This window comes from Castor canadensis, chromosome 13 (assembly GCF_047511655.1).
Source record: "Castor canadensis chromosome 13, mCasCan1.hap1v2, whole genome shotgun sequence".
NCBI lineage: Eukaryota > Metazoa > Chordata > Mammalia > Rodentia > Castoridae > Castor > Castor canadensis.
The window spans coordinates 72,924,646-72,948,942 of record NC_133398.1 but is presented as its reverse complement, the minus strand read 5'-3'; the positions used below and the strand labels follow the sequence as shown (position 1 = coordinate 72,948,942).

The window sequence follows — 24,297 nt, the reverse complement described above, 5'->3', positions numbered from 1 at the left end:
TTTCAAATGGTAAGCTCGGTCTATTTGCATGTATTCTGTGCTATTTATCTTAATCTTTTTACATTTTATTTATTCAGTAAGATAGTCTTACTTCTGAATCTCCTCTAAGTATTTCACTATAATACCTTTTTTTTCATGGTAGTACAATATACTTCCTGTTAGTTTCAACAATGACCTCTTTGGAAATTATTCAAAAACCTTTTGCCATGGCCCTGACCTTTCTCTTAGGTCTCCACAAGGACAACTAGAACTTGCAAGTGAAAATCTCACTTGTTTTTCCTGTGTTACTTTTACGTATTTTACATGTCCAGAAACAGACAAAAAACAGTCTTTCCAGTACCCTCAGATGCCTCCCAACCTTACAACTCCACAGTGCTCCCCTTCTTGTTTTATTTCCTCCATCTTGAAAGCTTTGGCTCTTCCCTTTTTCTTACTCCACTGCCAATGAATCATTACCAAGATATTTTTATTTTCTTTTGGAAATCTCTCTGGTATTTGCTTCCTCTACTTTGATACCAGTAGCCAATATTCTCATTTTTTCTTCACTGGGACCATTATGATTGGTTCCTACTTGATATCAGGAATGAAACCATGTTCTCCTCCAAGCTTTCTATATACTGTTTCAGGCTTGATGGTTTAGTCACTTCCTTGCTCAGATAGACTAAAGGACTTTCTCTTGCTACTAATGTCCAAACTACTTGGTGTGGCTTTTGAGGCCTTCCCCATCTGATTGCAGCCTGGAATTTCATTCCTACACTCTTACTTCACTTTACCATCCTGTTCCCCAGTCAAATAATTCAGGTATTCCAAATTCTCATGCTGTACTCAATCTAAACATCATTCCCTTCTGTTGCCATTTCCAGTTGTTCAAATTGTATGTGACTGCAAGCATCCAGCTGTGACATCTCATAATTGTTTACTATGATTTTCAGCAAAAAAAGTACATGGTACAATTTTACAGCTGCCTAATAGGCTATGTCTAAGCTGTCATGCATCATTGTTCACATAGGGCTATGACACAGTTTATTATATGTGTAACCTCTGCTAGGATTAGTGGTTATAATAACCTGGATTAAACAGTTATTATTTTCAATGAGATAGCTGGCAGTAGCTAACAAAAGAGGAGACAGATTTCAATAATTGCCCATTGAATCTACATCTGGAGTGAATGGATTTTGTGCATTATATTTCTGTATACAAATGAAATATTCATATGCCAGATTTTTCCCCACAAAGGGAAATGTGAGCTCATATAATCATGTTAGGATCTAAAAATTAAACAAAACAACAGTTTTGAACTTACTGCCTTTTCCAATATGACTTACAATTACAACTTGATAGGAAATACAGAAAAAAAATCTGAGTTTTATTCTTTTTACCTCATAAATCTAGACTAGTTTGTAGTTTTTGGCAAGTTGCTTCAAAAATAATAACTAAGCTAATATTATTTCTTAACCCTATTTTGTAGTTTCTAAAATAAGATAGTTATCCAATGGTTTGTTTTGGATTTGTGCTATATATCGAGTATTTATTGAAGCACTCATGGCCTGAATGGAAAAGGGGGTTAAATGCTTTCCAATCAAAATTTATCATAAACTTAATATCTTAATCTTCTGGTTTGTTGGGGACTTCTGTAATTTATTTCATGACCTGTTTGGTATGGTAACATGGCCATCCTAGTTACTTTCCTATATGTAACTGTCATTTGCTGTGAGAGCTCCAAAATCAAAAGCAAACATTGCAACAAGTGTATTGCATATGTTCCTCCATTCCTTCAACTCAGGACACAGAGGAATAAAAAGGAACTGATTTTTCTCAAACCCCATTAATTAAGAGGTTTCCAAGGACTGAGGTGTTACTTCATTTGAGCTGAAAAAAATACTGTAAACTGGGTAGTTTATAAACCACAGAAATTCATCGCTGGAAGTTCTAGAGTCTGGGAAGTCCAAGTTCAAGGTGCCAGCAGGTTCAGTGCCTGGTGAGGGCTTTCTCATAAATGATGTCTTATTGCTGCATCTTCACATGGTAGAAGAGGCAAGTAAGCTCCTTCAGACATCTTTTATAGAGACACTAATTCCATTCCTAAGAGTAAAGACTTCATGATCTAATCACTTTCCCAAATCTCTTACCTCCTAATACCATCACCTTGGTGATTTAGCTTCAGCATATGAATTTGGGGAGACACAGATATTAAGACCACAGCAATAATATAAACATCCACCAGTAGACATGGAGAAGAGATAGTTTGGGAGACATATGGGGACTTGGTGTCTATCTTTACTTAGAATATAACGGATACACAACCTACGAAGCTGAGCTTCTGGGCTAGGTGACTGTTGCACTCTAGCAGTTGAAGCTCTAATACCTCATTATCATCACATTCTCTTTTGGGTGGGCATCTTCAGGCAAGGAAAAGCTAAAGACATAAAATGTGCTAATGGAATAAATGAAAGCAAAGACATTAGATCATCACTTCTGCATCCTTTTTAGTAACTTCTCTGCAGCATTTGACACTGACAACCTCCTCTTCACTCTTAAACTTACTTTCCAATGGATTCCATTTAGACTCTTGGTTTTCTATTTGCTTGTCACTTCTTACAGTGCACTTTCTCTTTCCATTATTTCCTCTTCTTCTTCCTCATGCTGCATAAGACATTTAAAGATCAAGTCTTGGCTCTTTTCCCTTTCATTTGCTGTTATGACTTCTGCTACTATTTTAAATGAGACAAATCATCGAAGCACAAATATCCAGTTTTGTCTTCCTGCAAGCTCCTGCTGTCACTCACACTGCCATTTTTCCTTTCCTAAACTATTGCTAGTCTGTACACTAACCTGACTTTCTATAACCACATATTCTACCATCAATTCATCCTATATGCTGCAGGGGTTGGTGAACTTTTTTGTAAAGAGGCAGACGGTAAGTACTTAGTTTTATATCCTGGACATACCTTCCGTAACATTTTTCTTTGTTTTTAAACAACCCTGTAAAATGTAAAAGCTATTCTGAACTTACTAGTCACAGAAAAAGAGGCCATGATTGAAAACTTGATCTGCTTGCTATAGTAATGCCAGATACTTCTTGCAGAAGTACAGAGCCAATCACATCCCTCATTTGAACGTAAAGTATAATATTTTGCCTATGGTTCCAGCCTTAAATTCCATTTCTTCTTCATGGACCCTTCATTGCCAAACTGACTTCCTTGCACGCACACACACACACACCTGAAATAAATTTAACTCCTTTATTTGTAACTCTTAAGGTGCTTAACATTTATACTTTAAGCTACTGATGTATATCTCTAACTTTCCATGTAAGCTCTTAAAAACTGAATGTGTCTAATTCATTATTCATTTTCCCCTACACTCACTTTTGTCTCATTGTGCTTAGTACCACAGCATACGCATAGCAGTCACTCAAATTTTCATTTAATGGATGAGTGAGTGAATGAATAAATTCAGATGAATATACATTATCAGAAAATGATATATATTCAGTAGCCATAAATTTCATTAAAAACTCTACTAACAGTAGCATATTTCCGTAGGGAGTTACAGATTTGGTTTATGAACTTAGATTTGACTCAGAGTCATCTTTTTAAGTCTTTGGACCTGTGGGAATCTATCTAGTCAACAATTATGAGGAATCAGCTTATAAGCAGGCAAACCTGGATTCCAATTCTGGCTTCTTCACTCTAGTTGCTTACCTGTGCTAATTCCCAGAATCCTCAGATTTAAAATAGAATGATAATATCCGTGGGTTCTAGGATTTGCCATACCTAAGACTTCCTCCTTTTTGGTCTAGACTAAGCTTTGATTTTTTTTTTCAACCCCAATAAGCTGAACATCCATATACCAAAAGTTTAAGACTGGTTAGACAGTTTCATATGTCCTATATTCCCTACTGAATGCAAGGCTAAGAAAATCTATATGTTAAGACAGCTTCCCATTCTGTGCAAAAGGGCTCTGGGCTCTGGAGAAGATGAGTCTCCCTTAAACACAAGGCTGGTGTCTGTGCCCTCCAATGAGCTTGCGGAGGCCCAACTCCACTACAATCCGTGCAGGGAGAGTTATCATGTCTGTGGGCAGACTGGAAGACTATGCTGGTGTCCAAGCACAACTTTTACTACATTTAGGAAAATGAGGGCACCTCCTTTCATCGATTCATAAAAGACAAGCAAGTATGACTTTTAAATAAAGAGGTTTCAGATACAGGCATTCTATAGCTGAAAAACAAATGCAAAGCCCAGTGTTTCTTACTTAGAAACATCGTCTCACTCTTAACATCACGAGCAGGGTTGGTTAATGTCACCTGGCAGGCTGAAGTCTCAGCACCAAGTTGGAGCCATCTCTAATGATGGCCTAATACATCTCCACCTTACACTGCTGGGAGAGTTAAGCATCTTAGCATGAATAAGAACGTTAGCAAAGTGTGTGGTTCCTAGAAAGCACTTGGTTGTTAATTACATTATGTTATTCTACAAGTAACTGCAGGTCTAATCAGAGAATAAGGGCAGATATTTTCTTTTTCCCTTGTATTTTTCCCAGTCATAGCTAAAGTCGTCAATGAGTTATACTTTGACCCAGTGACCATTTCCCATCTTCAGGTTACATCTTCCCTCCTTAGTGGACAAGAGTACAATAAAAAAAAAAAAAATGGAGCCGTGTGCCAGTGGCACACACCTGTAATCTTAGCTTCTCGGGAGGCAACAATCAGAAGGATCATGGCTCAAAGCCAGCCCCACACAAATAGTTAATCAGACCCTATCTCAAAAATACCCAACACAAAAAAGGGCTGGCAGAATGGCTCAAGTAGTAGAATGCCTGCCTTGCAAGCATGATGCACTGAGTTCAAACCAAGTACCACTGGAAAAAAAATATGTAACCCCTCAGATAACAAAGGAGCAAGCCAAAGCCTTCTTTAGAAAAGAATCAAAACAATAACTAAATGACAACCATGACTATGGTTAGAGATCTGACCATGGTTCCCTAAAATAATAATACAACTGACAAGGATATTCAGTCACCTCTATTGCATTCCATACTTTAACCAGAGTTATGACCAGTAGAATTGCTCCACACGTCAGATGTCTTAAGTATTTCATACAATTCCAGCAACACATTTCAATAATACATCTGTACTAATATAGCCTAAAAATGTAGAATTATTTGACAATGTTGCCCACATAAATTAATACATCAAATAAGTATAATTCATTTAATATATATCTCTTTCAGGTACTCTAAGGATTCCTCTGGAATGTCCCAAAATTAGTTCAAAGTCGAAAGACTTAATCTAGAACCTAATATTAGTAAGTTTGTCAAAACAAAGGTGTAAAACTCTTGATCAAAATAGAATCACAGGTCACTGTGAAATAATCATCATTCATTTAACCAAAGTGACAACCTCAGTGACAAAAGACTTCAAAACAAATACAAAAAAAAAAAAAAGAAAAAAACACAGGCATGGAAAAAGTCCCTGCTTTTCAATAGAGAAGATTCAGTGATCAAAGGACCCAGAAAAGCTCCATTTTTCTATTAAGAGCACAGCAGTTCTCTAAGAAAACTGCCGATTTAAAAACAAAATAGGGAACCAAATTCTAACTTTTCATATGCTTTTAACAATAATGATAAATTCTTAGAAGAACTTATAATTCCCTTTTAATTTTAGCCAGCCTGGTCACATATAAAATTCTTTTTTTAAGAGTCAGCTTCCATAAACCTTCTGCTCTTAACCATTTGGTTTAGTTAATCATTACTTCCTTCATTCTGAAATAACTTTGAGCAATCTTCAAACTAGATAAAATTGCTCTTTTCCTCACAATAACAATAAATACACCCACCTTTCATACTTCCCTTAAAAAAAGGATTATTTCTAGTTTTAACTGATATATGTTGGAATTTTTAACTCTCAGTAATGTTTAATTTCTACTGAACACCTGAGAAGTAACCAAATTTGAACTTATTTGTATGGGCATTTTGTTGATGAACACCATTTAATTTATTCATTATTAAACAGTAAACTGTGAGACTAGCTCTATGTCTGGTACAAAGTGGCAACAAAAATGGCTGACATGAGGTGCTAAATTCAGCCACTTATCTATTACAGATATTAGTACAGGTAATAGTAAGTGAACAATCCTTTCTTTTCATAGTACTTAATACAATTACTAATTATATTTTTTATGCTGTGGAATGCATGTCTTTGTTTCTATAATAACACTCCAGGAGAGAAACAACTACACCTACATTGGCTGTCATTCTACCCTTGACCCTACTAGAATGTGTTATATATAGGAGACAGTCAATATCTACTAAGTGAATATATTCATTTTCAAAATTTCAAAATTCCATATTTTCTCAATGAAATCAGTGAACAGCATTTTATCTTCAGAACATTTTCTAATAAACAATCATTAAGAGAAACTGGGGGCATCTCCTACTAGTTAGAATCATATTTATCCTGTCTTTGTCAGACTCCTCCTCCAACAAAGAAGATAAGCAGAATGAGGAGCAAGTTTTATTATTTTTATTATTTAAATGACTGACATTTAAGTCTCATCCACTTAATTCACCACATCACTCCAAGACTTCAAGCCTCTGATAAAGACTCATGAAACCATGAGTTCATCTACAAACTTCCATCACACTTATATTCACTGAATTTATTTTAACAATTGTGCTTGAATTGTTCATTAAACAATGCTAGCCATTGAAGTAGTTCAGGACTATATTGCTTTCTTATATTGATTAGGGCACTCAAAAAAAAAAAAAGCAAAATGCAAGACTTTCTAAGTTTTCTTCCTTTTTCTTACAGACAGATCCAACAAAGAAACAACCTTTGCCAGTACCCTGCAAATGAACTCTGATCAAGACGTTAGAGACTTTCACTACACCCAGGCAGACTTTGTGACAAATCATCTTCTATTCTAACAGTAGAACACCCATGCATCTTCCCCGCCCCTCCACCAAAAAAAAAAAAATCTACTCTGAGGATTTATCTTTTTCTCAATCCCCTGACCATTTCAGCAAAGGGTCTAGCCAAAGGACCCTTGTCCATTTCTTGATGAACCTGCCTGATTATTGTCCTAGAGGTTTGTAAGCTAGGTACTCATCATAATCAAATTTCAGGCCTAAATTTCATTACCTGCCCAGACAAAGCAAAGCATAAGTAAGAAACCTATTAAGTTAGATCAGTTAACATGGGGGCTTGTTATACAGACTCAACCCTTTCTTTTGCCTTCTCTAAACACTTCTAATGACTTCACCCTTCTCCAGGTACATAGAAGACCCTCAGTAAATGCAGACTTCCTCCACCAACATAAATGTCCTTCACTAAAAATATGTATGAAAAATCACAAAAATAGGTGGCTTACCAAGCCAGCAGTATTCTCTTACCTAAATTACTGAGGACAGTGCAGAGCTCATTAACAAAACCAGCATAGTTGTAGTAGTTGGTATAGCTCAGTGGATAGGCACTTAATTCCCTAACACTGGGGAAAAAAAAAAAAGTCATCTTCCATGCCAGACTAGTATACCTTTCATTCTAGTTCTAAGCTAAAGATTTCAAGCAAGGCATAAAGAGAATTAAAGTGCAAACTCCACTGACCTAATGTCTAAACTTTTCTAAACATTTTTTTGCAACATTTAGCCTCTGTGTACTGATTTTTTTTTAATGCGTGTGTTGCTTCTATGTATGTTTTATCTTTATGCCCAAAAAAGACTCCAAGTTAAAACTTCCCCCTGGTGGTCACAGAAATTCCAAGTTATTCCAGGTAAGATTCCCTAAAAATAAAGTACAGTTTCTAAGAATTTTATACACAAAATTGGCTAGAATTCCAAATGCTGGACACAGTTCAGTTCCTTTATGACCTAGGCAAATATCACAAGCCCCCTCAACCTCAAAAAAAGGTCATATGCCCTCTCAGAGTGCAAACTGACCTCTAGTGCCTGCACCAAGGTTTTACCTTCTCTCTACATCCAACTCTAGATGGAGTTCCAGAAGGTGGAGTTCTAGACTCTGTGGATCCAGAGGAACCCCTCATCTCCTATCTTCCAGTAACCTTACCTACTTGTATTGAACACCAGTTAGGTTTTTTTTCATCTGACCCAGTCCTCTACTACAGGACCCAGTCCTGTTTCAGTTGTAACTTCCAAACCCCATCCAGATCAAAAATTTGCTCAAACAAGCTCAGAGACCTCAGAATACAATCCATGGGACTTTAAAATCCAAAGAGAGAGAACTTACCCATGATCCCCAACGCAACCAGAAAATAGTAGTCCAGAGGTCTTGCCAGGTACCTGCACTGTGGCAGGAGGGGTAGGGGCTGCTAAAGCTCTGCCTTGGATGGGGCTTAGTATGTCAAATGTGTTAAGAGGAAAAATTCCTTAGACCAATTAAGGTTAGTAGCATTTGAGTAAAGGAAAACAAAATACAGCAAGTAAACAAACAACAACTCACAAATAGGGCAACTCCCAGAACTATAGAAGGTTCTAGGAACTTCAGTTAGCAACATATCAGACAGCATTTATAGGATAACAGAAGTATGGCATAGAAACAACCTAACTGGCTACAGCTTAGTCAGTCAACCAGTAAATTTGTCATAGCTTAACTTATTGATTGGCTATAGAGACTCCTGTAATCAATCAAAGCTCAGTTACTATGATTAAATTACATAAGGTTTGGTCTTCTGGGGCCAAGGACAGGTGCTCAGCCCAAATCTGTGGCCTCTTGCAAATTTTATTTAATACATGTGAAAAACAAGCTCAACAGGCCTCCAATGAGAAGAAGAAAACTTTTACAGCTGAAAAAGGATTTATGGTCATCAAGTCATGGATCAAGTTTAGAAGCTGGTTTTCTCCAGCACAGTGTTGCTCTTTGAGATAGATACTGAATTATTCTTAAACTACTTAAATTTTATCTGAATATTATCTTAGAAATATAACTTAAGTCCAAACATTTTTAATGAGGTAAAGTGTGTTTTGATGGCCCCAACCTAAGTTGGGGTTCCAGTAGCAAAGCAACTAGCAACCCTGCCCTGTGACTCTTCCATGAGAAACATGTTTATGCTAGCAAATACTCTTGGTGGCTTTTGTCTGAGCTGTTTACACCTTTCTGAGCATTGCTGTGGTGTCAGGAGCCTGACTTGTGACTCTCCACCTCACCATCCGAGGGAAAAACTTAACCTAGGCCCCTAGTTCTTCCAATAAAAGACACAAATTCAATACACCATCATAACAGGTAACAAGTTTAAAGGTTGTATTTACAGATAATTGGAAGGGTGGTCCTCCATCATAGAAAGAGGGAGAAGCACAGCATACATAGCAACCAGTAGTATATATAAGGGAACAGGGTCTGGGGTCACTTTAAACTCATCAGCAAATGCCTGGGGACTCTTTAAAGGAAGCAGGGGAATTTGGGAACCTAGTTGGCTAGGCAGGAGAGATGCTTCAAAGTTCCCAACTCTTACCAATAGCTTGAGTCATTCTTATAAGATATAAACCTGGACTGTCAACAGTGACTGAGCTCTGCTTTCAGAATGAAAAAGTTAAACTTGTGTTCCAAATGGATGAAAAGGCACAAGTATTCACTACATAGAGTACTGAAGGAATATAGCTCCCTTAAAAATATTTCCCAGAATATGATGACTTACTGTTAAGTTTTTCGAGGTTCTGAAACTTTCGGATAAATAAGACTGTTACACACCTGAAAGTCTATTTGCCCGCTACAAATCCTCAATCTTTCATGTAAGGAATAATATTGGGGAAGCTATTTGGGCAAGTTTCCACAGGCCTTAGTTTTATACTCCAGGAAAGTGAAATAATAATATCTAAATTATGAGATTAATTACAAGGACTAAATGAATGAACATATGCAGAGAACATAAGCACTCAAATGTTTTATTGTAACTGATGAATGGTGGTGATGTTTATACAGTACTTTAAACTCAACAAAGATCATTTTTACCTTATTTGATACTAAAATCAACCTCATTGAGGTCAGTATTCATATCTGTATTTTAAGCTGGACACTTTTGCTCATGCCTATAATCCTAGCTACTTAGGAGGCAAAGGAGGATTGCTGTTCGAGATCAGCCTGATCAGAAAGTTCTTGAGACCCCATCTCAACTAATAGCTGGGCCTGATGGCACACGCCTGTCATCCAAGTTATGCAAGAAGCATAAATAGGATAGCTGCCCAGACATAAATGCAAGACTCTACCTTATAAACAACCAATGCTCAAAAATAACCAAAGAAATAAAAGGGTTGAAGTGGCGTCAGTGGTTGAGTGCTTGCTTGGCAAGCATGAGGCCCTGAGTATAAATCCTGGCACTGCAAAACAAAACAAATAAATAAATGTGTGTGTGTCCATTTTACAGAGGGAAACAAAGATGGAGATCACTCTGAGGAACCCAAGGAAACTTCTGGCAGGCTGTGAAAGATGGGACTAGACTAGAGATAACACAACAGTGTGGAACATGCTCACAAAAGGACTGTCTTTCAGGAGTTCTAATTTAATTGATTCACTCACTGGTTTGAGTTAATAGTCCATAAAGAACACGAATAGGACAGTGAATGTAGCTCAGTGGTACAGTGTTTTCCTAGCATGTGACATGGCCTTAGGTTCAATTTGTATGCACACACATGCACACAAACAATAACCCAAATAAATGTCAGATATTAAGAAGTAATTATCCCTCCATCCTCTAAATTCAAAAACCACTTTTTCTCCTCTGAGTATCCATAATGCTAATCACAGCAGGTAAAATTTATCCATCCCCGTGTGTTGCCTCATGTAATCTTTAGAACCATTTTCATACTCAAGGAAGATGTGTCATGTGTCTTGTTCACCCAAAATAGTCCAGCTCATGCTTGTGGCCCATGTGACTATTAATGGCACCTCTTTCATTTTCATAAGTGTCCTGACATGGACAACAAATTGCACGGTCACCCTGAGTATGACCTGCACTTTAAAGATGAGGAAACCAAGGCACAGTGACTTCCCCAGCCTTGCACAGCTGAAGGACAAATGTGGACTTGAACCTATACAAAATAAGACCAGAACATGTTCTCTCAAATCCTATATTGTTAGGCTGCTAAAAAAAACCAGCATGTAACTTTAAAAAAAAAGACCAGGTCATATACATCTTTGTATTCCCTAAAAGTCCTAACACAATGTCTTTCCACATAATTAGTGTTCAATAAATAAGAATGAATACAAAGAAATGGTCATTTCCTAAATCCTTCACTAAGCAAGAATGTTATAGGGTTGTTCCATCATGGAGCGCCCCATGTTTTCCAGCACTATAGATGTTTGATGGATTCCCTAATGTACAGAGGCAGAACACATACTCTTCAGCATTTTTATTTGTATTATACAGGAGAGATGAAAACCTTTGAATCCTCATATAGATATTAAATGCACTGGGTCCTACAAGCACCAGGAAGTCTTTAGGGAGTTCTGTGAACTCTCTGAAAATGTATGCAAGATTTTGTGTATATGCTTTTCATGGGGAGAATACACACAATGTTCAGATTTCACAAGATATCAATAAATCCCAAAAGTTAAGAACCATGTATTAGGGACTTCTCCATGACAGCAAGTAAGAAGTATAGAAGCTGTAAATGTTTCTTAAACTCCTTGCAGTCTTCACAGGTGCCATGTTCTCTGAGCAAGTTTCAAGTCTATGAATCTCCACATTTTTCATTAACAGTTTTTGTAGAAATAATCTCTTTAATACTAAATATTCAATCATGAATTTCAGAGTGATCAGCTTATCCATGGACATATTTACACATCAGAATCTATTATCTTATAAAAAGTAATTAAGCAAAATTCTCCTTTCTTATAAAGAGACAGGTAACAAGAAAGCAGAAAATAGAGTACGAAAGAAGGAAGCACTTGCAGCTCCCTTCCTTGTGATAGCATTGACTCTAGACAAAAATTTTGAACAAAGTTTGTTTTTAGTATTTATTCCCTCCTCTGTAGCATTGCTCCCAGGAGCCCTCCAAATCCCATTTTGATTCCGTAAGAGAACTTTCCCCTCTTCCTCCTCCACCTTTATCCATCTCCTACCTCCAACAATTCCACTTCCTCACAAAGAAGAAACCCCTCCTGGGTGGAGGCCAGAGGTATTATTGAGTGTGGGGGACTGATAGGTCTTTGACCTTTCTAACATATGTGAACTTTCAACAGAAGACACATGTTGTTCCAAAGTAACCACTAATTAGAGTTTGCAGTAATGGGACAAAATGGAGGGGAAAATGCAGGAGTAAGGATGCCACATAGATTATGTCTTCTGAGACATCTCCTTCTGATGTCAATTCTTATATTCAAATCATTTCCAAACTCACCATGAGTAAAATGGATATTGTACATGAAACTCTAGATCACTCTCTCTGTTTGAAATTTGTTTTGGTTCCCTAACACTTTCCAGTAAGACTTCATTTGACTAAAGGCCAGGGGACTTAAATCTAGAAGTTTCTTTTACAAAACAGATATTTCCTAGGTTGTTGCCTTCTTCCACACTCCAGTTTCACAAAAGTTGCTGAAATTTTGCATTTGTATGAATTTTATCATGTTTTCAACCTGAAGTGTTTTGAGACAGTGAAGGGTTCAGGGGGAAATAGACAGGAAGGAGATGTAGAAGTCATTTATACAACTAGGTTATTTGTAAATTAGAGGTCTTAAAACCAGATGCCTATTCCTTTCTCTTCCATGTTTAACAGTGCATAAAAAACACCTGCCATCATTTGAACCCCCTCATACTTCCTTCTATATCACTATTCATGCTTCCTCTTACTAAAAGTGATGCTTTTAAATGAATACATTCATCAAATTCCAAGGTTGCAGCCAAGGCCATTACCCCTGATGCTGACCACATGTTGCCCAATATATCATTCCCCTAATTTGTCATCTGCCTTCACCGAACCTGAACTTGAGAAAAGCATCCAAATGGACATACACTACCCAAACACTATTGTTTTTCCCATTATCTCTCTATCATCTATCTTAGGGTTGTTTCTGCTTTTTTCCTTGGGCGTCCTCTGCTTTGAAGGGAATTTAAGTATTTTGCTTCCTTTATGTTTAATAGCATTTTCCTTCTTTTTACTTGTCACCTGCCCTCTTCTCTATATTTTCAAGAAAATCAAGTAGAATCAAATTCTACTGCCCAATTCCACTATTGGCTAGTCAGCTGTGGTGGTCAGTGCTCATGCCTCACTCTGGCTTCCATTGTGATCATCACACCTTGACCAACACCTTGTCTACCTCTGTCCCTGTAGGCCACAACATTATCCTTGGTAGCCACATGGTTGTAGTTATCTCCCTTTTTTTAATTCATAGAAACATTGAAGTATCCAGAGGTTTGGTTGTTAAGAAATCATTCATCTGTGGTTCTCAGTTTTGACTGCACGTATCAATCACCTGGATAGCTTAAAAACTAACCCTGCCTGGGTCCAACCCCCACCCCCCAGAGAATATGATGTAATCTATGTTCTGAATGTGAAAGATGGTAGAAGCACCCCCATTTGGGACTTTCTGGTGGAAGGAAATTCTGGTCTCCATCCCAATACCACTTATGTACTCTATTTCCCATCATGCCTTTGGGCCTAAACAGGGCCTGCCATCATCTACCATCATTTGCTTCATTTTTCTGGAAAAAAATATAGAAGCTCACTGATAGGAAACCCTTCATCTTCCAAGTGTACCACTAAATGAAGCATCAGGTCAAGGCTGAAGCACAGAGACAGGACAATTAAGTAAAATTGGCTCCAACTGACTTGATTTTTCATGTTGCTATCATGTCCTTCTTCAAGCACTTGACTATGACTTATAATAAGTGGTGAGAATGACTGTTTGGGTTTTACTACCATACTCCAGGATTTTTGCATACACTGTGGATGAGCCATTCAGTAACAAGACCAAAAAAGAGGGAGGAGGAATCGCTGGTTGAGGGAGGAGGTTGGAAGAGGAGAAGGGAAGAGTCAATACCTAAAGTACAGATTATTTTTTGTCCTTTTTGTCATCCCCACAGTGCCACAAGATGGAAATGTTGATCCTATTTTTATATTTAAAAACTCTTTAGTGCAAGTAAGGGATGTGCTTAAGGTCATTCAGGTCACTCAAATCAACCATGATTTAGCTCCTTCCTACCACTCAAGCACCACCCCTTGTTTTGCAGGTGAAACCAGTAGCACAGAGCTTAGGGGATCAGAAATGGGTGGAATCAAATTCTCAGGCTGTTTCCTGCCAACCTGGCTCCAGGTGGGAGGAAGGTCAGGTCCCTAAGCAAGGGAGAGAAGGAATTTCCAGTCTTAAACCTCCCAGGTCAGACAGGCTGACTGGAACTGAAGTGAAGCAGGAAGAGAGGCAGGAAGTGGAGCTGGAGTTTTATAATAAATAAAGCCTAAGTACCATAAGCTATATTTTCTACCCCCATCCCCTTTTTAAAACTACTGTTTGTAGACTCCGATAGGCAGCTGAACATATTCTTTCAAGACTCAAAACAATCCCATGTAATAGGTGTTTTTTCTGTAATTTTATAGATCAAGGAACCAGGGGTTGAGAATTTAGGTTTCTTGCCTAAGCCAAAACCATAAATAAAACAAGCAATATCAAAGCATAGATATGTCTCATTCAAATATTTTGCTCTTTTCACTTTGATGCTCTCTAAGGAAAAAGAGAGCATATTAGGAAGGAAGGATAATCACAAGGAGAAAGAATTGAATAGCAATGCTCCTCATTAATGCTCTTTTTCTTATTTGTTCATTTCTTTTCCCCATGCCTCCATTTCAGATTGTCAAAGACAAGCATGTTCACAGAAAACTTAAGAAATGAGCCATTGAAGACAGCACTTTCTAGAAACACTGTGCTCAGAAAGTCACCTTCAGTGACTAGCTTCTTTTCCATGAGTCCCATGGAAATTGTCTCTCAATACCTGAATTTCCAGTGCCTCACTATACCAGGTCCTGGCCCACCACACCCAGCCCTGAATCAGAGAGAGACACCCTGGATGGACTGAGTGCTCTGAGGGAGAGGTACAGTGCCCAGATAACACACCTCCACTATCCCAACCTCAGGCCTCACAAGGACAACTTACAAGTTCCATTATGGGAAAAAAAAAATAAGGGCAGAGTGATGGAATGTACCCCAGTCCTGACACAGAGAGAGCTTCAGATTGCCAGGACTTGTCATCAGCTTTAAATGCCAATGTTCCAGCTCTGGCTAAGACAAAATGTTTCTTGACAACCCAATTTCTAACCAGACCTCAACCATCTGCCATCCATGAGCTTTAAACTCTTTGTCTTCCTCTATCATCAGTCCTCTGAAGCTCTCCCTCCCCAGTGCAGCTGTCTTATCTCCTTGTGTGGGTTGATTTTTTCACTCTCCCAATTTAGCCAAGCTTAGTAGTTTTCTCAGTCTCAATAGGATAAGCCAAAGAGCTCAGAAAGGAGGATTATCCAAGCCACCTATAACATGACTACAAACTCCCAGATGCCCCAGGGGCACAGGCTCACAGAAGGGCAGAAAGCAGAGCAGATGCCAGGCACAGCACACACTGTACACAAATAAACATGGACATATGCAACTAACACTCACTGCAAAAACATCCAAGTAGAAAATGCACCCCTTTTGAAAGCCAAGTCATCAGTCATAGCAAATTATAAAACACTGAGTGGAAGTCCAGGATGTACTCAGGAATTGCTCATGGCATCTGTGGAGCAGGCCTCAACTTGGAGAACTCATTCATATTCCACTTAGAGTGCCCATCCAAGTCACACATGGCAAAGTGATGCCTCTGCCTGCTGCCTGCTGCCTGCAGTTGTCTTCTGTTCACCAACCCACTTTTGCAATCATTCATCCAGAAACATTTATAACAGCCTACCACCTGCCAGGTACTATTCCAGGAGCTGGAGATATAACACAGTACTTGTCATTTCTCCCACATTCTAGTTGGGGAGAGATAGTAAAGATGAAAGAAAAATGTATGGGAAAGTCCCAGGTTGTGTTGGCTACAATTTTAAAAGTTAAAAAGCAGGATTAGTAGATAGAGAGTAATGAGGTAGGAAGGGATAGAATGGGGGTGGGTAAACTCCTGAGGGAGGTGGGTTTAATTCATTGTTGTCCCCAAGCACCTAATATAGTGACCAGCACAGAGCTAGTGATTATATACAAAGGAGCATTGGAGAGTCCCTCCTTGAAGATATGCTACTTAAGATGAGAACATTGTGAAGTGAGGGAGCCAGCTGCCAAGCAAAGACCTTTAAGACAGAATATTTCAGGAAGAAGGAAGAGTAAGTGCAAAGGCACAGAGGCAGGAGTGTGCCTATCAGGTCTGAGATAAAGCAAGAAGACTGGTATGCCTGGTCAAAAATTAGTTAAGAACCTAGTGTTAGGAGACATTATTGGAGAAGCAGTCTGGGGAGAAAGTATGGGGCCTAACACAACATGGCAAAGAGTTTGGGCTTTTTTCTTTGTTTTTGAGACAGGATCTCCCTATGTAGTTCAAGCTGAACTTGAACTCAGGATCCTCCTGCCTCAGCCTCCCAAGTACTGGGATTATACTCATGCAATACCATACCAGACTTAGACTTTATTCTTAGTGTGATGGGAATCCACTGGATGGTTTTTGAACAGGGTGATAACTTGATCTAATTTAGGTTTTCAAGGATCATTCTGTCACCTGCCAAACATGGAAGCCAAGAGATCATTTAAGACTATATCAAGTAAAATTCAGGCAAAATAAAGATTAAAAATCTGCCACCACATGCAGCAAGATGGAGCAGTTTCAATGGTGTTAGGGGAAAAAACCCTGAATGTAGCACATTCACAAGAGAATGAGGTTGGAGGGAGCAGAGCATGAGAAGACAAAATGCTTTTAAGGAATCTTGCAATAAATCAAAAGAAAAAATGAGGAAGAAGCTGGAGAAGAATAGACAGCAAAGAATGCTAACACAACTCTTGCCCATCAAAAAAAGCATGCCACAATCTTAACTATTTACCCTCCCTCATACTGGAAGACACAGACTTTGACAAATCTAAAATAGTCAAACTCATAGAAGCAGAGAAATAAGAGTTGTAGTTGCCAGAGGCAGGAGGAAGGAGAAACCGGAAGTTGTGAAACTCCATGTTCTAGAGATCTGTGCCTATAGTTAAAGATACTGTATTATACACTTAAAAATCTGCTAAGAAAGAAGAAAAATAGAGGGGATGACCCAATTTAGGTTATAATACATATATACATGGAAATTTCACAAGGAAACTCCCTGTATAGCTACTTTAAACAAACAAAAATGTCTTTTTTTTTAGTTTTACAAAATCAAAGAACAGAAAGGCAGAACAGATCCTGTCTGGGGAGGGTGGTACCAGTGGGAGGGTGGAGGAGTTGGAGAAAGAGTGTGGAAGGTTGATACAGTGCAAATACTGTGTACACATGCATGTAAATGGAAAAATGAGACCTGTTGAAACTGTTCCAGGAATGGGAGAGGAAAGATAAAGAAAAATGATGGAGGGGGTGAATTCAAGGATGATATATTTGATATATTGTAAATGCCACAATGTACCCTCAGCACAATAAAAAAAATCTCTAAGAGAGTAGATCTCATGTTAAATGTGCTTACCACATTATAAAAAAAAAAAAAGGACAGTAATCATTCTCTTCTTTAAAGAGAAATGGCATCAAAATACTTCTGGCCCCAGGTCCACCAAGGAATCATAGCAATAATAGTAATGCTAAAAGCTTTATTTATTGGGTAACTACTAGGTACTAGACAGTTATATATAATTAATACATAAATAATTATGTATCTGTTTACATATACATATATTCTCTCTTTCTTATTCACCTCTTTTATTTATATCTAAAAATTACTTTAAGTAGATATTACTGTTATCTTTCCTTTCTAAACTTTGTCAGTGTAATTTGCCCAAAGGTCACAGAGAGTTAAGAAACAGCATCAAAATGTGAATCCAGGCTTATTTGAATAAAAAAAAAAGTCTGTAAGTCTGTGTTCTTTCCACACCTCTCTTCTTTAACTCTCCAGCTCAGAAATCTCATCTTCAAATGACCTAGTTAAATGGAATGCAGCTAGATGATGCCTAAGTCCCATCCAGTGCTGCCTTTCTTGGATTCTGTGGTTCATTTCCATAATAAGAATTTCCTTTCATATTCCAAATTAATTTCACATTTCTCAGTAAACAATCATCTTGAACTTGAATATAGCTTTGATAGAGTTCATTTCTTCCATGGTGAAAGTAATACAGGTTGATAAAAATATGTTGATTATAAAAGTTTTTAAACTGTAAACATATAAAAAGAGGAAAAATATAACCCACAATCTCACAAGCACTAACTACTTGAATTTCTTCCTAAGGTGTTTTAGATATATCTACAGTTAGGTTAGGTTTATTTTGTTTTGTTTAAACATAGTTGTAATCATGCAGTAGACATTTTTACAGTGAGAGTTTTCACACAGCAATAAAATATTTGTATCTTTTCATTCTATTCATAAAAGAATGTTTTTTCCATACTTTTGTTGTTAGTGGTGGTGTTTTTTCCCTTTTTTATTATATTATTAATGTGTTTGGAGTACATTGTGACATTTACAAAAGTTCTTAACATATATCATAGTTGGATTCACTCCCTCCATCATTCTCCTTTACCCCCCACACCCCATTCCTGAAATAGCCTCAACAGGTCTCATTTTTCCATTTTCATACATGAGTACATAATATTCCCACCACATTCACACTCCTACACCCTTCCTTATATATTCCTCCCTCCCATTGGTACCAACTCCCAATAGGACTCTCAATAAGACCTATTATATCTTCCTGTTCTCAGTTTTTGAAGAAAAAAAAAAGGTGTTTTTGTTTGTTTAAGATAGCTCTAAGCTGGGTGCCAGTGAGTCAGTGGCTCACGTTTGTAATCCTAGCTACTCAGAAGGCAGAGATCAGGAGGATCGTGGTTCAAGGCCAGGCTGGGCAAATAGTTCACGAGATCCTATCTCGAAAAATTCTTCACAAAAATAGAGCTGATGGAGTGGCTCAAGGTGAAGGTCCTGAGTTCAAGCCCCAGTACCACAAAAAAAAGATAGCTCTACAGGAAGTTGCCTTGTGGCATTTTCATGTATATATGTATTAGAACGCTAAGTGGTTCATGTTTCTACTTTCTACCTTAGTCCCCTTCTTGTGGACTGATTTCAACAGATTTAAAGATTCTATATTCATTCTTATATAGAAAGTACATCACCCATATTCATCTTCTTAACTTCCTTCTTTTATCCTCCCTTTCCTGCTGGTGACACACCCCCCCCCCTTAGAGTAACTTGTTTTTCATAATATTGCTGTATTTGCTTTAGGTCTATATTCCACATATGAGAGAAAGCATGCAGCCTTTGGCTTTCCAAACCTTAAGATTTCACTGTTCTCCAGTTCCACCTATTTACCTGCAAATGACAAAAATTTCATTCTTCTTTATGGCTGAATACAATTCCATTGTATATAAATACCACATTTTCTTAATCCCTTGATCAGTAGTGGGGCATCTTGGCTACTTCCATAGCTTAGCTATTGTGAATAGTGCTGCAATAAACATGGATGTGCAGGTGAGTTTATTGTAATCTGACATACATTCCTTTGGGTATATCCCTAGGAGGGAATTGCTGGATCATATGGCAAATCTATTTTTAATTTTTTGAGGAACTTCCATACTGTTTTCCATAGTGGTTATACTAATATACATTCCTACCAGCAGTGTATGAGAGTTCCTTTTTCCCCACATCCTCACCAATATCTGTTGTTGTTTGTGTTCTTGATGGTAGCCATTCTAAAAGAAGTGAGATGGAATCTTAATGTGGTTTTGATTTGCATTTCCTTTATGGCCAGGGTTGTTGAGCATTTCTTCATGTGTTTTTTAGCCATTTGGACTTCTTCCTTTGAAAAGGTTCTGTTCAGTTCATTTGCCCATTTCTTCATTGGGTCACTAATTTTGGGGGGAGTTTAGTTTTTTGAGTTCCCTGTATGTTCTGGTTATTAATCCCTTGTCAGATGTATAGCAGGTAAAGATTTTCTCCCATTCTGTGGGCTCCCTCTTCAATCTTCTTTTTTTGTGTAGAAGCTTTTTTTTTTTTACATAGTCCCATTTGTTGATCCTTTCTCTTAGTTGCTGAGCCATTTGTGTTCTATTTAGAAACTCATTGCCTCTGCCTATGTGACCCAGTGTAATTCCCTGCTATTCCCTGCACTAGTTCAGGGAATTACATTGAGGTCAAAGTTTCAGGTCTTACATTAAGGTCCTTAATCTACTTTGAGTTGATTCTTGTACAAGGTGAAAGACATGGATCTAGTTTCAGTTTTCTACATGCAGATATCCAGTTTTCCCAGCAACATTTGTTGAATTTTCTCCATTGTATGTTTTGGGTGCCTTTGTTAAAAATCAAGTGGGCATGGCTATGTGGATTCATATCTGGGTCCTCTATTCTGTTCCACTGGTCTTCATGTCTGTTTTTCTGCCAGTACCATGCTGTAACATATATTTTTAAGGCTGACCATTATTTTGCAGAATGATATCCCTCCATTGAAAACATGTGGCTGAATATATAAATATAAATATACCTTGAACATGTACCCAAAAGTGGAACTGGTAGAGGAGACTTAAGGAAGAGGAAAAGAAGGAAAGATAGTGAACAATAATGAAATACATCACATCTGTGTAGGAGCAAGACACAAGGAAATGTACTGAAAACTGTTCGACAACGCAGGATAGGGGAAAGGGTGATGAAGTGCAGAGGAGGGGGTTTCGATTGACTTAAGCACAATCCATTTACTGGTAAAATACCAAGGCAATAATCCCACTGAACAACAAACAGAGACCTAAATAATGACAAGAAGATAAAGCTGGTCACACTAAGGGGGTAGGGTACTAATGGTGGGGAGGAGAATCAATAAAGAAAGAAGGTAAATATGGTTGATATATTTTCTATACAAATATGAATATGAAACAGTCAAACCTATTGAAATCACCATAAAAAGAGGACTAAGTTAGAAAGGAAAATAATGGAGGAGATGAACCAATTCGGGGTGTAATACATATATATAAGGAAATAACAATGAAATGTCCTGTATAACCATCATAAACCAAAACATCTTTTTAAAGCAACTGAGGCCAATAGGAGGAGGGGACCAGGAACTAGAGAAAAGGTGAGATCAAAAAGAATTAACCTAGAAAGTAACACACATGCACAGGAAATCAATGCGAGTCAACTCCCTGTATAGCTATCCTTATCTCAACTAGCAAAAACCCTTGGTCCAAAAAAGAAAAAAAAAAAAGAATGAAGAACACGAAAGCAAAATAAGTCCTATCCAGGGAAGCAGGATATAAGGAGAGGGTGATGTAGGGCAAATATGGTGGAAGTACTGTATATTCATGTATAAAAATGGAAGTTCTAAGAAGCAGGGAGGGGAGATAAATGAGAAAGATGGAGGGATGAATCTAGCTAAGATATATTACAAGCACTTTTGAAAATGTCACAATGTACTCCCAGTTCAACTATAATATTCTAATAAATAAAAAAAGTTTAAAAGAAAACTTGTGGCTAAGTTTTAAACTAGGGGAAGGAACTGAGGTTATAGCACAATGGTTAGAGCCCATGCCTATCATGCACAGGACCCTGGGTTTGATCCCCACCAAGCAAAAAATAAAGAAAATAAGCTAAGGGAAAATACCAAGTGTACAACTTAGCTCTTCCAGCCATGGTTTTAGAAGTGAGTAGTGTCTGGTTCTAAGGAAACACAAGTTAAAACAACTAGTTAACATCTACTCTCATGTTCATGATATTCTCAAAACTTCTTTCTGCAAGGTATCTCTTTTGCAAGAATTAATGCTGGGGTCACCCTAACATTGAGGCCATGACCCTATTGAGAACATTTGGAAAACCACAGGACTAACTGGCATGTGGACCCTCCATCTGCTTAGCAGAGCCATGTGGAATCATTAGCGTTGTATGGGAACACTACTTATGCACATCTCTTGAAGACTGCATAATTCTGTAGCATTTGAACAGGGGTAATTGTTAAACATTATAATGAAAAGATGACCCTTACTACTTGCCCTTCCCACTCATGAATTTCATACAATAAAATTAATTTTAAATTCATTGAATGTGCACTCACTTTGTTGGGCAATTTCCTGAGTCAGAGAGTGGCATAGCCTGGTAGGCATCATGAGTTTGACCTTACTCAAAGCCTACTGGAGAAGCTTTGTTCCCTGAACACACAGTCCCAGTGAAGGAGCAGGGATAAGAAGTGATTGCATGACCAAAAAAAAAAAAAAAACATGAAGATTCAGACTGTACTTGACATCTGTGATGAATGCCTTTCCCTGATGAACTGCCAGTCCCACCTCCATTGGAATTCAGAGTCTCCATTAATGTGAATATAATACTGGCCCTGGTTAAAAAAAACTATTGAAAGTCTCCTGTTTCCTGAGTACAATACAATCAGTGAGGTTGCTTATACACCCTGTAGACTAGAAAACAGTGACCTATTACTGAAGAGGGCTTGGTACAGCATATTCTTTACATGGAACCAAATCTTTGCTGGGTACAATACTGGAAATCAATTATAACCACCAAAGAGAATACTCTTTCATTCTTTCTCTCTTGTACATGCTCTATTTCTCTCTCTTTGACTGTCTTCTTTTGAATAGTTTGCAAGCAACTTGATCAGAAGTGGTTTACTTTGAAATTGGACTGTTGGTAACTACAAAAACTGTATCTACCTTACTGCTTGGACACTCATCTGTGTTCAGATTTTTTTTAATTAAAAAGTACTTTTTCTATGCATTCAAGAGCAAGTAATATAGCCCCTGGATTTGGGCAGAGCAAAAATACTGGGAAATACACAGTAAAAAAAATGTCTTTTGGGGGGATAGGACACACTCACTAGCTCAATGCCTAATTTTAAGCAGTTTACAGCTCCCATGACTGGCATTTACTATGTGCAGGAAAAAGGGTTTTGAGAAAGAGCAACTATTTGGGGAATGAAGGATTTACAATAGCAGTTGTTAAAACAACTGGCCCTTAGCCTGTGCAAACATTCTCCCAGATTTATAACCTAGAATTATTATATCAGAATGAGCCTCCAGGGAACTCAACCAACAAATTGACAAGCTGTTCTGCTCCTATTAGGACTGGGCTGCATCTCTTTCCTTCTGGATCCCAAAGCATTCCAAGCTAGGCCAAGTTTTTATACCTTGAGGGAAATGACCTGCTTACTATCAGTCCATCTTTCTAGCAATATTACAAAACAAGAAAAGAAAAATAACACACACAGAAGTTGTTTGCATGGAGCAAGACAAAACAGTTATACTTCTGTTTGCTACTATGGCCTCTTAACATCTCAGGATAAATTTAAATTTGTATTGAATGTTAATCTGATCCATTCATCTATGATGTGGGTCATTTCACAAGAAGCTATTATATAGTAATTATTATAGTAAACTTATGTTATAGTAATATGCAATAAGGAGTAATAGTAATAAGTAATAAATATGTAATGTGTGTTTAACATGTATGTATATTCATATATATACATATGTATGTATGTGTATATTTTGGGGGGAGGTGGTTCTTGAGACAGGTTTAGACTACATAATCCAAGGTAGCCTTGAGCTCATAATCCTCCTGCCTCAGCTTCTGAATGCTGGAATTACACATGGGTACCACCATACCCAGCTATGATATATTTTTAAATTATGTCATGTATACAATATAAAGTAATATTAAGAAGTAACAAATATATAACTTATGTTTTGACATATAATTAGTATTTTTTATTTTCAAAAAATCCATTATCTATAAGGTTGTATGCATTGACAATTTTATTTTTAAAATATTGTACTAAGTCCATTATATGTTAGCAAGAAAAAATATAACATATCTCATGTAGTAAAGGTTCTCTGATTTCACAGATATTGAATTAAAACACCAACCCAGTATCAAAAGAAGATATTAGAAAACTATCTATTGATACAATATCAATCATAATCTAAATTTCACTCTTATAGTAAATAGATTATCTGGGCCCAATGATCCTGTTTTGAAAACTAAAAATCTAGACTAGATGGTCTTGGATAGTATATAACAACAAGACCAAATATTTGAAACATGTACTATTCTGGAAATTTTCATTTGTGTAGTTGGTGTGTGTGTGCTTAATGAGTGCATGCTGTGTGTGTATATATGTGTGTATGTGGTATGTGTGTCTGTGATGTAAATGTGTCTATGTGTATGTGTGCG

General features: G+C 37.5%; 1 protein-coding gene and 1 long non-coding RNA gene across 16 annotated transcripts in view; one reads left to right on the top strand and one right to left on the bottom strand.

Annotated features, from left to right (window-relative positions):
- Positions 1-24,297, top strand: part of Trpm3 (transient receptor potential cation channel subfamily M member 3) — an 835,737-nt gene that overhangs the window by 652,781 nt on the left and 158,659 nt on the right. Inside the window, exon 10 of one of the 15 annotated variants that reach the window (XM_074052032.1) lies at positions 6,815-23,735. The exons of the other annotated variants lie outside the window; for them this stretch is intronic. Within the exon in view, the coding sequence (XP_073908133.1) occupies positions 6,815-6,859 (45 nt within the window). The 3' untranslated portion in view covers positions 6,860-23,735. Of the gene's footprint in view, positions 1-6,814; positions 23,736-24,297 lie in introns of those variants that run through there. 15 annotated transcript variants of the gene reach the window in all.
- The window catches only part of LOC141415442 (uncharacterized), a 200,619-nt gene that overhangs the window by 53,163 nt on the left and 123,159 nt on the right, over positions 1-24,297 (bottom strand). The window lies entirely within an intron of this gene.